Source organism: Saimiri boliviensis, chromosome 3 (assembly GCF_048565385.1).
Source record: "Saimiri boliviensis isolate mSaiBol1 chromosome 3, mSaiBol1.pri, whole genome shotgun sequence".
Taxonomy (NCBI): domain Eukaryota; kingdom Metazoa; phylum Chordata; class Mammalia; order Primates; family Cebidae; genus Saimiri; species Saimiri boliviensis.
Genome location: NC_133451.1, coordinates 78,055,874 through 78,073,523, shown reverse-complemented (window position 1 = coordinate 78,073,523; position 17,650 = coordinate 78,055,874). Strand labels below are relative to the sequence as shown.

Genomic DNA, 17,650 nt, shown 5'->3' with positions numbered 1-17,650 from the left:
CTGTTTAAAAAATTACTCATTCTGGTACTAGTTTCTGAGATAGAATCTCACTCCATAACCCAGGCTGGAGTACAATGACACACTCACGGCTCACTGCAGACTTTACGTCCCCAGACTCAAGCGATCATCTCACCTCAGCCTCCCTAGTAGCTGGGACTACAGGCATGCAGCCCCATGCCTGGCCAGTTTTTATATTTTTTATAGAGTCGGGGTTTTGCGGTATTTCCCAAACTGGTCTCAAACTCCTGGACTTAAAGGATCTGCCCGCCTGGGCCTCTCGAAGAGTTGGAATTACAGGTGTGAGCTACTGTGCCTGGTCTCTGGCATTTATAAAAGAACGAAAAGTCAGACTTTATTCAATACCATCATGATAGGTGTAGGGATCATTCCAGTGGGTTTTGCAATGAAAGGCAGAGATTGCGCTCAACTTGGAAAAGAATGAGGAAAAGTGGGCATATTATAGCTAGGTAGTAGGGCTGGGGTGGGAGGCAGTTATTAGGTAGAAAATTTCTAAGAGGAAACATTAGGGCTTCTTGCTAAACTGACCTAACAAGATACTTGTTGAAGGCAAGCCAGGGTAATCAGACATCCATCACCTGGAGGATAGTGAGAGATACGGCTACCCAATCAGATACTAATGGTGATCAGATTAGTAGGATGGGAATTCTGGATAAACTGAGGTAGCAGGTTTCTTGCTAAAATTGGACAATGCAGAGACAAACACTGAAAGCCAAAAGCCACGCCTAGTTGAGAAGAGAGTTCAAAAGAGCCTAACTAGAGTTTGGTCAAGGAGAGAATCTTTGTCACTTTTGGCTGTTTGGTATGTATCCTTTTGTTTCCAATAAAATATTAAATAACCATATTGGAATAGCTTGGTTATATATAGTGACATAATATTTGTCATAATATGATGGTGTGTATTTTTAAAATGAAAGTTGAGGCCAGGTCCAGTGGCTCATGCCTGTAATCCCAGCACTTTGGGAGGCCGAGACAGGTGGATTGCTTCAGCCCAGGAGTTTGAGACCACCCTGGGAAACATGAAGAAAACCCATCTCTACAAAAAATGCAAAAATGAGACAGGTATGGTGGTGCACGCCTACCATCCCAGCTACTAGGGAGGCTGAGGTGGGAGAATCACTTGAGCCCAGGAGTTCAAGGCTGCAGTGAGCACTGTGATTGCGCCACTGCATTCTAGCCTGTGTGTTAGAGCAAGACGCAGTTTCAAAAGAAAAAAAAAATTGATGTACTTCAGAAAACTCAAAAAAGATTATTTTCACATTCTGATTGTTACCTAATGCTAAATAAATAAACATGGTAACTAGAGCCACAGTTTCCAAGGATTTTATAATTTAAAATTGATACATCAATATAAGTAAGGCTGGTGAAGGCTACTTCACTGGGCTTGGAAGGCCTGGATTCTCATCCAAGTTCTTTTTCACTATCATACTTTGAGTGAATTCTTATCTTGGGGTCCTCTTTTAAAGTTAGGAAGCAATCCCATTTGCAATAGCAACAGAAAGAATGCAATTCAAAGAAACAAACTTAAAGAATTGAAAGACTTGTACACTGAAAATAATAAAACATTGATGATGGACATTAAATAAGACATTGATACATGCAAAGATTTCTTGTGTTCATGAATTGGTAGAGTTAATGTTGTTACAATGTTCATACTACCCAAAGTAATCTGTAGATTAAGCATAATCCTTATAAAAAATTCCAATAGCATTCTTTTTTTTTTTTTTTTTTTTTTTTTTGCGATGGAGTCTTGCTCTGTCACCCAGGCTGGAGTGCAGTGGCACCGTCTCGGCTCACTGCAACCTCTACCTCCCAGGCTCAAATGATTCCCCTGCCCCAGCCTCCCAATTAGCTGGGACTACTGGTGTGTACCACCATGTCCGACTAACTTTTTGTATTTTTAGTAGAGAAGGGATTTCACCCTGTTGGCCAAGCTGGTCTTGAACTCCTGACCTCAGGTGATCTGCCTACCTTGGCCTCCCAAAGTGCTGGGACTATAGGCGTGAGCCACTGCATCCAGCCTCCAACAGCATTCTTTACAGAAATAGAAAAAAAAAATCTTAAAATCCATATGGAACCACAAAAGAACCCAAATAGCCATAGAAGTCTTGAACAAGAAGAAAAAAACCTGGGACTATCATATTTCCTGATATCAAAATATATTACAGAGGTACAATAATCTTAACAGTATGATACCGGCATAAAAACAGACATAAGAGACACCAGATATAAATCTTTGCATTTGCAGTCAGCTGATCTTCAACAAGGGTGCTGAGAATGTGGAATGGTGAAAGATATTCTATGTAATAAGTAGTGTTGGGAAAATTGGATATCCACATGCAGAAGAATAAAATTAGACCTTTTACACCATATACAACAACTAACTCAAAATTGACTAAAGACTTAAATATAATACCTGAAACTACTAGGTGAAACCAGTGGGGGAGCCTCGTGATACTGGTATAGGTAATGATTTAAGTACATAAGTGACTCATGCAACTCATAACAAAACTCAAATAACCTGATTAAAAAGTGAGCAGAGCGCCCCCCTAATAGATGTTTCTCCAGAAAAGATATACAAATAGCTGATAGACATGTGAAATGATGCTCAATATTAATAATCATCAGGGAAATGCAGATCAAAACCACAATAATAAGATACTACCTCATACCTGTTAGGATGGTGATTATCAGAAAGACAAAAGATACCTGTTGCCCAGAATGTGGAAAAAAGGCGACTCATGTACACCATTGGTGGGAATATCAATTGGTATAGCTACCTTGGAAAACAGTTTAGAAGTTCCTCAAGAAATTTAAAAACAGAACTATCTTTATGATACAGCAATCTCACTTCTGGGTATATTTCCAAAGGAAATGGAATCAGTATCTTGAAGAGATGCCTGCACTCTCATGTTCGTTGCAGCACTATCCACAAAAGCCAAGATATGTAAATAATCTCAATGTCCCTTGACAGATGAATGGATAAAGAAAATGAGATATGTATATGTGCGTTTGTAGCACACACAATGGAATATTATTCGGCCTTATAAAAGAAGGAAATGCTGTTGTTTACAACAACACAGATGAAACTTGATAAGATTATACTAATGTGAAAATACTAAATGTGAAATAAACCAGTTATGCAAAGACAAATACTGTATATCACTTACATGTGGAGTATAAAGTAGTCAGACTCAGAAGTAGAGTAGAATAGTGAGTGACGGGCTGGGTAGAGTGGGAAATGGGGAGATATTGTTCAAAGGATGGAAAGTGCTGGAGATCTAATGTACAGCAATGTGACATTATTGATAGCTGATTGTGTATTGTGTACTTAATTTTCTTCAAAGGTAAATATTACATGATTTCACCACAGATTTTTTTGAATTATAACTATTTCAGGTGATGAATACATTAATTAATTTGACTGTGCTGATTATTTCACAGTGTGTGTGTGTATCAGAACATTGTTGTACCTAAAGTGTATGCAATTTTTATTTCTCATTTATACCTCAATAAAACCTAGGGGAAAAACGAGAATTCTCTCTTCACACCATTTTTGTAAGTTTGAATCAGGAGCAAATGAGATGTTCTGTTAAGTTCTTTGAAACTCATTGTAAAAAGATAGAATGATTCTTGACCTTTTAAAAAATGATGTAGAACCCTCTGAAAGCTGAGAATCTGTTAGGAAAAACATTTTTGAAGTGTTGGAGGATCATGAATCCCCTAAGTCCTAGCCACAGTCTCTAGATTACGAACTCTAGCTACAGGGTAAGGACATGGAGCAGAGCTATAAATAATCTGAAGTGTTAGTTAATTCACAAAATGTTTATAGTTCACTTCAAATTTAAGTTTTGCTCAAGGGATTTATAGGACTGCAGCACATAGTAGTTTATTTGAACATATTTGTTGAGATATTTATATTTGGAGGATATGTTTTTCAAGAATAAGATACATTGGACATCTTTGAACTGGACTAACTTTTGTTATTTCGCAGATGAAATGCTCTCCCAGCCCTGTGCCTATGTGTTAATGCTGTTTCCTGCAGTTGGGCCCTTGAAACTGTGCCAAGTGCTCTCTGCACAGTAGTCATTCAGTGCAAACAAGCCATTGGCAGAGTTCTAGGCAGAATTTGTCTGTCTCCTCCTCACTTGTGATGAGTCACATCATATCCTCCTCTTAGCTACAGTGCCTCAGCATATACCTGTAGTCAAATATGGAATTCACTCAAAATTCACAAGGGCAAGTGTGTTTGAAATTCTTGTTCTTATAGTCTTAAAAATCAATAGGCAAATGTTTAGTAAATAAAACTCTAACCTTGCTGTAGTCCTTCATTTTTTAAATGGCCTACTGGCTTATGTGATTCTGTAGCAAAATTAAAAATTAATCTCAAGAGATGCCTGCTTTTCTATGGATTAAAAAGCAAATTGTCTTTCATCCAAATTCTGCATACCCAGAATGTCCTCCCAGCCTTCCTGATTCCTTTTGTAAGATATCCTGTTTTTGTGTCTAGACTTAGCTAATTGCTGGCATCGTTAGTAGTGGTTAAAAAGGGGTAATGATGCTTTCTGAAAGCTTGCTGTTACGGATTCTGTATATACTTTAACTCAATGATTAGTTTGTGTATTTTTTTAACTGCAGCTCCAGCAAGGGATACATTTTGCATTATGATTCAGTACCCATTCATCCACACTTATCTGAAATAAGCTTCATGAAACAAGTTATTTTCATATATCTTCTATTTTTTTCTATTCTATTTCACTTCTTTTAAAAATGCTTATCATTGTCTACTAAATGATTTAACGTGATTTACCAAACCATAGTTTTAGAAAGTAGTCTACCATTACATGATCATTTTCACTGTCATTTTATGACTTACATGATAAATTAGGATATTATTATATTTAATTTTCATATTTTAATTTATAATATACACTATTCTTCAGGTACTCAAGGTGTAATTGAGTTTTCTAGGGAAAAATTAATTATAAATTAACCAAAATAGAAAAATTTGTGAGGTTTTAGGGTTTTTTATTGTGTTAGATGTGTTAAGATTAGGGTTAAATTTGTTTTTTTAGTATTTTTACATTAACCATTACGAAATCTGTCAATAGTAAGTTTTGTGATCCCTTTATGTTTCTATTTTTTTTTTATTTATTTAAAGACAGGGTCTCAGTTGCCCAGGGCAGAATGCAGTGGCGTGATCTTGGCTCACTGCAACTTCAACCTCTCAGGCTCAAGTGATCCTCCCACTTCCGCCTCCTGAGTAGCTGGGACTATAGGCACACACTACCACACCTAACTAATTTTTGTATTTTTAGTAGAGGCGAGATTTTGTCATATTGCCCGGGCTGGTCTCGAACTCCTGAGCTCAAGCCATTCAGCCACCTCAGCCTCCAAAAGTGCTGGGATTACAGGCGTGCACCACTGTGCCCGGCCTCTTTATTTTTGAATTTGATGTGATGAAATTAATTGGAAACATTTGTTACTTGTCTGATTAATGTTTTACATTTTACACAAATTGTGACAAAGTGAATAGGAACTTCCAGTGCTATGATTCATAATTTGACCTTCAGGGGGAATTTATCAGAATATTGCTTCTCTGTCTTTTCTGTTTAAAGAAGTAAAATGATATATTTTAGACATAATTTTGTTTTGTAAATTTCTTATAAGCTCTTACATTCATGCTTGACCTAGTCAAGATGATGTTTCAACTGTTCACGTACTGACATTTTTCTACAGAATTAGAAGTGTGTCTCACCAACCAGCCAAGATGAACATGGTGAAGAGGATCATGGGGCGGCCGAGGCAGGAGGAGTGCAGCCCACAAGACAACGCCTTGGGACTGATGCACCTCCGCCGGCTCTTCACGGAGTTGTGCCATCCTCCCCGGCACATGACTCAGAAGGAACAAGAAGAGAAACTGTATATGATGCTGCCAGTGTTTAACAGGGTAAGTCCAGGTTACCAGACACAGACCTTCCAGGACTGGGTGGCGCTACAAGAATCTGAAAGTTACTGGTATGCCATAGGTGGAAAAAAATGATAGGATGAGTAAGCTTTTAAGAAGCTTGGTGTTATCATATCATCTTTTCACTTTGCTGTAAAGCAATGTGATTTGATGTGAAATCTGGTCAGAATAAACTACAGTTAGTGGGACTTCTTTGATTTTTAATAGATAAAGGGCAAGCTGTGAGCATTGTCTAAAATGTCCCTGTAATGGGGTTGAGTTTTGGAAGAGGAATAGATTGTAAATTACCAATTGTATTATTTCTGTTACCTTTTAAAGTGATGGTTTTATTACACCAAATGATACAGTTGCCCAAACCCTTTGTACACTTTAAAAAGTCATTAAAATTTGCTGTTGTTTAAGAGTTAGTGTAAGAGGATAGTTATAGGCTATAGAGAATCCAAATAGAGTTAATGTTTTAATATATTTTGTGAATTACATGTACCAATCTTGTTGGGTATCTTTAAAATAACTTTAGGCTGGATACTGTGGTGGCTTATGCCTGTAATCTTAGCACTTTGGGAGGCCAAGGCAGGCGGATCACCTGAGGTCAGGAGTTTGAGACCAGCCTGGCCAACATGGTGAAATTCCATCTCTACTAAAAATACAAAAATTAGCTGGGTGTGCTGGCAGCTGACTCTAATCCCAGCTACTTGGAAGGCTGAGGCAGGAGAAACGCTTGAACCTGGGAGACGGAGGTTGTGGTGAGCCAAGATCGTGCCATCGAACTCCAGCCTGGGTGACAAGAGCAAAACTCTGTCTCAAAAAGCAAATGATAATAATAATAATAATAATAATAACTTCTATATATTTATCAAAAGTTCACAAATACATCATTTTAAAAGTCAAATAGTTTCATAGGCTTGTAGGTGCCCTACCACTCTTCACCACTAATTGCTGCTGCCATGAAACACTTTTGAATAACATACTTTTACTGCTGTTGATTATGAGAATGATGGAGGGAGGAGATGCTAGAGTAGGAATGTGAGAAGAACTGGGGAAAGGTTTAAAATAGCTCTTTTAAAAATGGGAGAGAGAACTATGACAAACCATTGTTTTAAGCACTATTCAGGGAAGTTAATAATTTTTATTGTAGGAAGTTAATTGTTGTTACCCAGAAGTTTTGTTTTTTAATTTTATTTTTGTTTTACTTTAGTGTCATGATGTGCTGTTGACTAGTAAGTAGTTTGAGGTAATTTCCTTCTCTCTGACTTAGGAATGTTTACAAGGTAATGAGAATGTTTAGAGCAGTTAGTGGAATTGTTCTTGGCTATTAACATGAATTACTAAATAATAGCCTACATATGTATGTATATATCCCATGTATTTCATCAGTTAGGGTTTCACAGTCTACTAGACTAAAAGAATCTTATGAATATTTGTTGTTTTAATAGTAGATATGAGATACTTTAGTAATTATTCTCTATCTAATGTTGGACTTAGTTATCTTATGTCCTATGTTATTGTCTCATTATTAAATTTTCTCAAAAGTTTTTATTTGATTGATTCAAAGCACATATGTATGCAATGCCTTAAACCTATATTATAATTTGAATATCACAGTGATTTGAGTATCACAAAGGTTCAGTAACTCTTAAGAAAAGATAGAGAGTTGTATCTGTACCATTTTGACCAATATGAAAAATGTATTATTTTAAAAATAATTCTTATTCAGTGGATGTAATTATAACTATAAACCAAAATTGTCCTTAGATACAATTTTCATTAAATTTAGAAATATATAGCTATATCTGTTTAACATTTGGCCGCTTGTGCTTGAACATTCTCTATTAGTGAGAAATACCTATGGTGAGTAGAATAGCTTCGTATGTCTCTAGAGCCAACCAATTCTTACCATGATTGCTAAAAAGGAATTGCAGTGTTGATTTTTGAGACTTTACTTGATTAGAGCTAAATAGTGAACAAGCTATAATACTGTTAGACATGGACAACTATCTACAGCCTAGTTTTTAAAGTATGCTTAATAGTGTTATTTCAGTGCATGATTTTTGCCTTTGAGAGACATGGGTTGGGAAATAACACGTAAAGTCTTTGTTCCGGGCCATGTCTCATGCTGGTTCTTGAAATGCCTCCTGTTGTCTTCATTACTGTCCTACAAGGAGGCTGCTGTTGTCTTCCCTCTTGCTGATTTGCTCAAACTGAAAGATGATAGTGAAGTCTGAAAATAGCTGAATAATATTTATTCAGCATTCTTAAAAAGAATTAATCTTTAGTTCCAAGAACAAGTTGACAAAAAAATTTGGTTTAAACTTATTCAAAATGAGTAGCATTTTACTTGTCAAAAAATTCATAGCTGCCACTGTTAATTACTATACTACTTGTTATATTTTGTAGTATATTATAAAATGTAGTGTTTACCAATTAGATCTTCTTTAAGAAACACCCTTATTTTTGTGCTTATTTCCAATTTATATTTGAGAAGCATGTAAATGTAATAGTGTCCTTTTTAAATCCCTTACAAATTACCATCACTTTTTAATTTGTAAGCTTAAGAGAGGTCACGCAAACTTAGAACCAAATGAGAGAGAAATCATAAGGCAGACAGATGAATTATTTTGTTGCAGCTTTATTACTTATTATGTAATACCAATAGAATTGATACTGGAGAATGTGACTTGGGTCTGTGCAACAAAGGACTTGCTGAATTCAGCCCTGAAATAGTCATGTTTACTTACCCAGTCACTGGCAGAACTGAACAGTTGCAAGCCACAGCCAGAACAGATGAGAATGCATATTCTCATGAGACAGGCAGAACCCAAAAGGAGGGGACGGGGCTGAGTTGGGCATTCTGTTTTCAAACTCACATCTGATGTTCCTTCTTAGAAAACAGAAAGAGCATAAGATAAATGTTTCCCTAAACATTTATATTAACTGATAAGAAATCTTAACTGACTTACCATATGAAATAATGCAATTACATCTTCATTGTTAATTTTTTAACATTGTTATTTATAGCAAATTATTTGAGGACTGATAATGGTCAATAGTCTGACTTAATTTTCGATATTATATATATTTAGGAAACGAAAGCCTCCATTTTTAAACAGTTTGTAAACATTCCAACATTTCTTTTATTAGTCATATTTAATACATTTTTATTGAATTGCACCATTCAGTAGCAAGTATATATTGAAATATATGTATATTGAGCCTTTATAAATGCCATTGGATAACACCATTAATTTGTTTTCCCTGAGTGCCAAAAATATTTGGTTGAAGAGGTGCCAGGAAATCTTCTGAAATCTATTTAGGTGGATATTAAAAATGACTCTTTTAAAAATAAGTTAAACTTTGCTATTTCTCTCTAAAGGTGTACACTATGCAAAGTTGCAGTGATAGGGTTCATGCACAGTTTGAGAAAAATATAGGACTGAGTGCTTAAGAGCCTGGCTTGGAATCAAACAGATGTAGTTTAAATTCTGTCTGTATTTTCTCCTGTTTTAAGTTAACTTCTCTAACTCTTAATTTTCTTATCCGTAAAATGAGGATACTAACAGAACCTCTTCTGTCGGATTTTATAAGGCTTAAATGACACCAAGTACTTGAATAGTGCTAGGCAGATTTTATGTTGGTATTATATAGTAATTGTTATTTCTAGTGAATTTGCTAGAAGGCATTTTTGTTCCTCAGTACTACTGTTTTTGTTTTTTAAATCTGTTACGAATTTCACATATGTATTCTAGAATCAGCCCTTTTGAGTTGAATATCTTACCACTTCTCTTGCCCAACTTTATTGCTCTGCAGAACCAGAAATCTTTTGTCCTTGTTTGTTTGAGACCCAGTCTGGTCTGTTCCCTGGCTGGAGTGTAGCGAGGCGATCTTGGCTGACTACAGCATCCGCCTCCCGGGTTCAGGCAGTTCTCAGGCCTCAGCCTCCCATGTGGCTGGGACTGTAGGAATGTGCCACACACCCAGCTAATTTTTATATTTTTAGTAGACATGGGGTTTCACCATGTTGGCCAGGCTGATGTCACCTCCTGACCTCAGGTGATCTACCTGACTCGGCCTTCCAAAGTACTGGGATTATAGTCGTGAGCCACGGTACCTGACCTAGAACCAGAAAAATTTGACAAGTAGTCAGTACTCCCTGAGAGTGAGAAGTAGAATCCACAACTTCTTACTCCCAGCTTCATGCTGCATCCTCTTTGGCAAACATTTATATAAGTGATGGAAGCGTTGGAAGCTTGTATATTTTCAAGAAATACCACTACTTGTTCAAAGTAGTGAAAATATACCTAATATTTTTAGATTTAATTGTTGAAGTCAGTCACAAAATCTACACTCTTTTCTTTGCTACCTTATTCATTCAGTATTATCTACAATGTAAGATTCATGCTTTAGTCCCTGTATCCCTCCAAACTTATCTTGTACCATTTTCCTCTTATATAAAATACCCCAGCTTTATCAGCCTCCTTTCGATTTCTCAGCACCCCAAACTCAATCTCACTTTGAGTTCTTTGCACAACTGGGTTCTCACTGCTTGCAGCCCTCTTTCCTTGTCTCTTTGAATTGTAACTTTTCCTCATTAGTCAGTGTCATCCTTTGGCACTGGGGTTTCTTCTTCAGAGACCTTTCCTGACAACCTTCTTCCCACCCCAGGCATTCTCTTTCAGCTACCCTGTTTTACTTTCTTCATAACATAACACTATCTTTAAATAATTTTAATTTAAAAATCAACTCATTTACCACTGGTCTTCTGTGCTAAAATGTCCTGTGTTTCATGAGCACAGGAACTATATTTATTTACCTTTATAATCACTACTCTTTGAACATTGCCTGGCATATATAGTAGGAAGTCAATAAATATTTGTGAGTGAATAAACCTTATTCAGGAAGCAATGCTTGTTCATTCCAGATTAGCAATTATGACATAGTCTTTTTCCGTAGTGCTGATTTGGGGTTGGTAAATTCAAGTCAGTTTTATTTATCTTGTGGGAAAATTTCTCTGAGGAAATAAAGCAATAAACATCAGGATTTTTGTAAAAAGTTAGTAGCATTTTCAACAGTGTATTATTTACCCAGAGTGAAGACTGGTTGAATAATCACATCTTTATAACTGCTCAAGGAATAAGCTATTGATTCTGTTCAGTTGTCCTAATAACTCTTGGGAATAACATACCTCCTACTAAATGTGTATTTAGAAAATGTATATTTTCTTAGGAGCAAAATACACATTGATACACTCTGAGTTATAGAAATATTTGTAGACACTTCCATTAAAAAGCTATATACTCGACCAGGAGCAGTGACTTATGCCTGCCATAATCCCAGCAGTTTGGGAGGTCAAGATGGGCAGACTGCCTGAGGCCAGGAGTTCAAAACCAGCCTGGCCAACATGGTGAAACCCCGTTTCTGCTAAAAATACAAAAAAATTAGCTGGGCATGGTGGTGGGCACCTGTAATCCCATCTACTCAGGAGACTGAGGCAGGAGAATTGCTTGAACCTAGGAGGCCAAACTTGCAGTGAGCAGAGATCGTGCCATTGCACTCCAGCCTGGGCAGCAAGAGCAAAACTCTGTCTCAACAACAGCAACAAAAAGCTATGTACTCATCTCTGAGCACAGGTGGAGTATATATTCAAATGTGTGTTTATTAGGCGTCTCAATTTTTATCAATCTCCACTTTGTTAAAGAATAGAGGTTTCCGACCAGGCGCAGTGGCTCATGCTTGTATTCCCAGCACTCTGGGAGGCCAATGTAAGCAGATCACTTCAGCCCAAGAGTTCAAGACCAGCCTGAACAACATGGAGAAACCCCCATCTCTACAAAAAATACAAAAATTAGCTGGGCAGGCACTTGTAGTCCTAGCTACTAAGGAGGCTGAGGTGGGAGGACCACCTGAGCTCCGGAGTTCAAGATAGAAGTGAACTGTGATTGTGCCACTGCACTCCAGCCTGAGTGACAGAGTAAGACCCTGTCTCAAAAGAAAAAAAAAAAAAAAAGAAAGAAAGAAAAAGAATATGGGTTTTGTTTAACAGGTAACATAGATTATTTAACAAGTAACAGATTAATTCTAATCATACAGCATTCCAACATTTATCAAAATCTTAGCAGAAAAAAAATACATATTTGCTGAGGAAGTATTGAAAAGTACAGTTTGTTATTTTGATATTATTACAAATTACTCATTTGTCAAATTGTTGAACACACTAAGTATCTGGATAAAAGGATACCCTTGTAGAATTGATTTATTGTTTTAGTGTTTTCAACTTAATTTGAGGGAGGTTATAAGAAACATGTAAGAAACACATTTTCTGTTAGAAGGATATTATATATATCCTTTTATTGGGATCTTTGGAAGGAGTTGTTTATATTATGCAGTAATCCCTCCTTATTCATGGTTTTGCTTTTCGTGATTTCAGTCATCTGTAGTCTGAAAATACTAAGTGGAAAATTACAGAAACAATTTATAAGTTTGAAATCTCACATCATTCAGCTCCATCCCTTCTGGGACATGAAATATTCCTTTGTCCACTGTATGGGCCATCAGCCCAACAGTCACTTAGTAGCAGCCTCAGTTATCAGACCCACTGTCCTGGTATCAAACTACTTGTTTTCAAGAAACTCTATTTTACTTAATAATGGCCCCAAAGTGCAAAAGGTAAGCCACTGGCAATTTGGGTATGCCAGAGAGAAGTACTTCCTTTAAGTGAAAAGGTGAAAGTTCTTAACACTGTATGCTGAGGTTTCTGAGATCTACAGTAACAAGGAATCTTGTATTTGTCAAAGAGTAAACAGTATATTGTTACAATTGTTCTGCTTTATTATTACTGTTGCCAGTCTTTTACTGTGCTTAATTTATTAATTAAACTTTACCACAGATACGTGTTATAGTAAAAAATACAGTGTTTACAGGGTTTGGTACTATCTGTGGTTTCAGGCATCCACTAAGGTCTTAGAACTTACTTCTCACAGATGGGAGGACTAGTATAATAAGAGGAATAGAAGCACTTCCTTAAATACATATTTTTCTTATGCTAAGGACACTGTGAATGATGTGATAGATCAGGTTTTCTCTTCTGTATCTTTGGGCCAAAATTTGTAAACAATGCCTGGAAAATATATCGTAGAGGTTTTTTTGGTCTTAGATTTTTATTTGGTTTTCTTTTCCAGTCCATCTCCCTAGCTTGGTCTTTTATTTGCTTGTTTGTTTTGTTTTCCTTCTTACTTTTAGTCTATGTTCTCATGTTCTCCTTCAGTGCTCCCTGAATGTTCTCTAGAATTTGGTTGTGAGGGCAGTCAACATATAAACAACCATGTTTAGGGAATATCACTATAAAAGGCAGAAGGCTAGCTTGGGAGCATATGAAGATGAGTAAATTATGTTTTGTCCTATTGTAGTGACATTTGAACAGGTAATAATAATATAAAATACTGTGTAATGAGGGTTATAAGGGAGAGATAGCCTTAGAATATAGAGAATTTCCTTTCAGCTATAAAGAATATTTTTAAAAATAATAGTTAGGATACATCTAGTTATATACCCATTAAAATACCATTTCTTATGGTCGTCTGTCCAGGTTTCATTTTTTTAAAATTCTCTTTGCTGAACCCATACCCATTTATTTTTAAAAAATGTTTATTGTAGGCAGGGTGTAGTGGCTCATGCCTGTAATCCCAGCACTTAGGGAGGCAGAGGCAGGAGGATAGCTTGAGCCCAGGAATTCAAGACCTGTCTGGGCAATATTGCAAGAACGTGTTCTCAAAAAAAAAAAAAAAAAACAATAATAAATAAAATTAAGAATAAGAATTATTTATTCTAAAGTTCATTTATTTAAAAAATTGTATAAAAACAAGTTTATTTCATGACCCTTCCATTTACTTTCTTTATTCTAGTCTTTTTCATAACAGCCTTATTTTGAAAATAACTGTGATTAGTATGTAGAAATTCTCAGTACAAGATGAGTTTAGTGAATTCTAAAGTCAGACAGGGATTTAGCAGTAGAACTGCTTTTCATTATCCAGTGTGCCTGTACTCCATCAAAGATCCTTTATAACTTTTCTCTAAATTCTCAAATTAGCTTTCCTCAGAAAAATGTTGGCTAGGCAGAGTCGCTCACGCCTGTAATCTTAGCGTTTTGGGAGGCCAAGGGAGGTGGATCACCTGAGGATAGGAGTTCAAGACCAGCCTGGCCAACATGGTGAAACCCCATCTCTACTAAAAATTAGCCAGGTGTGGTGGCATGCACCTGTAGTCCCAGCTACCCGTGAGGCTGAGGGAGGGGAATAGTTTGAACCTAGGAGGCAGAGGTTGCAGTGAGCCAAGATTGTGCCACTGCAGCACTCTAGCCTGGGCAATAGAGTGAGACTCCATCTCACAAAAAAAAAAAAAGAAAAGAAAAGAAAAGAAAAGAAAAATGTTACATTTTCTAAGGTTTTTAATGAGATTGATTATAATTTTTTTATCAATAATATCTTTGGGTCTTAGATTTTAATTATTTCTTTGACAAATTAATATGTATAAGGAAATGTGGCTAGATATGTGATTTATTGAAAGAGTTGTATTTTCAATATATTAAGATCCAAAGTAACTATGTAGGTAGACTTTGCTGGACTTGATTTTCTAGTCATCTGAAAATTTAAAATTCACAGAATAAAAAGAAAAATTTGTCATTGCTTCATTAACAGTGTCTTTCCTTATCTACAGGTTTTTGGAAATGCTCCACCAAATACAATGACAGAAAAATTTTCTGATCTTCTGCAGTTCACAACGCAAGTCTCACGACTAATGGTGACAGAAATTCGAAGGAGAGCATCAAACAAATCCACAGGTATTTTTATAGTAGCCAGCAAAAACTGATTTGTTTCAATGAACAGGCAGTTCTGTAAAAGTCCCATTAAAATTAAATGGAAAACAGACCTTATTCTCAGCACATACCTATCCCCATTCCCATTCTTAGAGTCACACTCTTCTCCTGGTTTCAGCATCTTCAACTCTTGAGTAATTCTGCTCAAGGCTGTTCTGCCTGGACCACTACCACTTCCACTTTAACCTTATAAAATAGTATCTTTTTCCCTTTGAACAAAATACAAATTTCTCAGCGTGACATTTATGGCAAAGCTATCATCTGGTCTTTTTTTTTTTTTTTTTTTTTTTTTTTTTTTAAGCATACTCTGATTCTATTGCTTGTTTTCTTTTCTGTATCTCAACCAAATCCAGCTGTCTGTAGTCCTCAAACATGTCTATACTCTTATTTTAATCATTTACTTAGAATGCTTCACTGAGGAAGGAGACTCTTTTCCTCATTTCAATGTGTCTAAATGTCAGCATGATTAAGTCATGCTTCCTTGATGAAATGTTTTTTGATTTCTTTAGGCAAAGAAAAATTTTTTCTCTTCTGAACTACTGTTTTTCTTCTCAACCTCCTAGGTGGTCACTGGGCGTGCGTCTTGATCTTCCCATTAGACCATAAGCCACTTAGGGGTCTGTGTCATCTGTAGTAGTTGCTCTCTAGGCCAGCTGCACAGCTGCCATTTTAACATCTCTATTCACATTGTCCAGGGATGCCTTTTCATTTCTTTTGGATGTATTCTGTTTCCTGAATCCTTTAAATTCCTGATTTTGATACAGCATCTTTTCCAGCAGCTTCATAAAAAAGGATACAAGGGAATTGTGAGGGTTTTGTTTGTTTTAGACATACCACAAGCTAAACATTTTTTGACTATTGATGTGAAAAATGGGTTTCTTTCTCTTCAGTAACTAAAGTGCTACCTTTAGCCTGAAAAACCTTTCAGCTGCCAGGACCTAGAACAAATTCCACTACATCATACAGCATGATTATTACAGAAAAGGAAGCTTAATATAAAACCAGGGATCAATAAGAGAAAAGAAGACACAGTCCTACCACTCTCATGATCTCACAGATACTTGTGCTGGGGAGATGTGCTGAATATGCAGCTGTGGTTTACATTTAAATGGAGAGATACTTCCCTCACCTTCTCTCCATCCTCCATGGCTCTCCATTCCTAAAAGGCAAGCTGGAGAGTAATCTCGTTAGTGAAGAGACATTTAAACTACCTATGATTTAGGCCATTTGAATACTTGTTAGATATTTATAGGAGTTGTTTGAGAATGCTAGCTGTGTAATACAGGAGGCCCTTTTAGCAGAGATTAGAAGCTACTAATTGCCTGGGAAAGTTGACCATGGGTTGAGATGGACAGTGGTGGGTGTCTTAGCGCTGTCTTTCCATGCAGCCCAGGGTGAGCACTCAGGGTCATTTTGGAAAATCTTGCCGCTTGCATTATTAACAGTCCTCCTTAAGTAAGTATCAGGTTCTATGTTGGAAATAATTTTGTCTCAGAATTTTAAATTTTTTCTGTTATAATTTAGGTTCTTACATTGTTATCGAGAAATGGAAATCTATCTAGATTCTTGATGTTTTTTTTCCTCTGTGACCTATTTTTTTTTCTAGAAGTTTTTGGGATCTTCTCTTTGTCCCTGCTTTTCTAAAATTTTATCATAAGATGCCTTGTGGTAGACCTATTTTTATACATGTGCTGGGTACTCATTGGACTCTTCCAGTCTGGTTATTCATATCCTTTAATTTGGGGAAAGTTTCATGAATTGTTTAATAATATCCTCCCCTCTGTTTTCTCCTTCTGGTCAGATGACCCTCTTAGACTATTCCTCTCATTTTCTTATCCTTCCTCTCATTTTCTATTTCTATTTTTTGACTACTTGCTAAGAGAACTCAGTTTTATCATCTATCTCTTCTATGGAGGTTTTTTTTTTAATTTGTGATATTATATTTTTCTCATTTTAAAAAATATTTTTTATTTCTAAGTGTCTTTTCTTACTTGTTTCTATTATTTTGGTGATGCATTCTCTTTCTGAGGTTTCTTTCTTTCAGATTTTTATCTCCTTAAACAATCTTTTTCTTTCACGTTTAATACAACAGTTGTTTTTTTATCAATTTGTTTTTGTCTTTGCCTTTTATGTTAAAGAATGTCCTTACATGTCTCACCCTTGACCATCTGCCATTACATAAGAATGGAGCATTAAAAAGCTTTTTAATTGTGTGTGAAGCTTGCAACTGTGGGCTTCAACATAAGGTGATCTTGCTGGGCTATTTTTTTGGTGATCTTTTTCCTAAACAAAGCAGTACTCAGAGAATTGTCCAGTCTCTTCTTGGGAAATATATGCATTTTGGAAGCAAAGTACAGGAAAGATTTGGGGACCCTGAAGGTTTAGTATATAAGCTTTTATTTTACCTTTGTGTGTCCACATGGTGCCTGGTGTCCACCAGTCCATACTGCTTCTCTTATTCTTTTTAGTGAACAAACCAACCTCTGGTCTGGTGCCCACATAGTAGCGGGGACCTTGGGTCTAACTGCTCTTGAACATATTTTCCACCAATCCTTCTCTCTATAGTTCCATATTTACTTCAGCTTCCAAAGGTGCCTAGTGCCACCAATTTCTGAGCCTCTCAGGGGTTCTTTGTTAGTTTGGTTGCTTTTCCACTTTTCCTGAATTACTTCAAGATTCTAGGGTTTGCTAAATCAGTAAGTAACCATGAATGTCTATGCTATTTTAGTATCCAAAATTGCATTGCTTTCATTTATTCTGTTCTTCTTGTTCTGAAGAATTTATACTTTTAAAAATCC

At 36.3% G+C, this 17,650-nt stretch overlaps 1 protein-coding gene across 9 annotated transcripts in view; it reads left to right on the top strand.

The window, feature by feature from the left end:
* The window catches only part of WDFY3 (WD repeat and FYVE domain containing 3), a 292,916-nt gene that overhangs the window by 102,301 nt on the left and 172,965 nt on the right, over positions 1-17,650 (top strand). For all 9 annotated transcript variants that reach the window (XM_074396388.1, XM_074396384.1, XM_074396387.1 and 6 more), the window contains 2 exons: positions 5,758-5,968; positions 14,693-14,816. In XM_074396388.1, coding sequence (XP_074252489.1) covers positions 5,789-5,968; positions 14,693-14,816 — 304 coding nt within the window. In that variant the 5' untranslated portion in view covers positions 5,758-5,788. The remainder of the gene's footprint in view (positions 1-5,757; positions 5,969-14,692; positions 14,817-17,650) is intronic.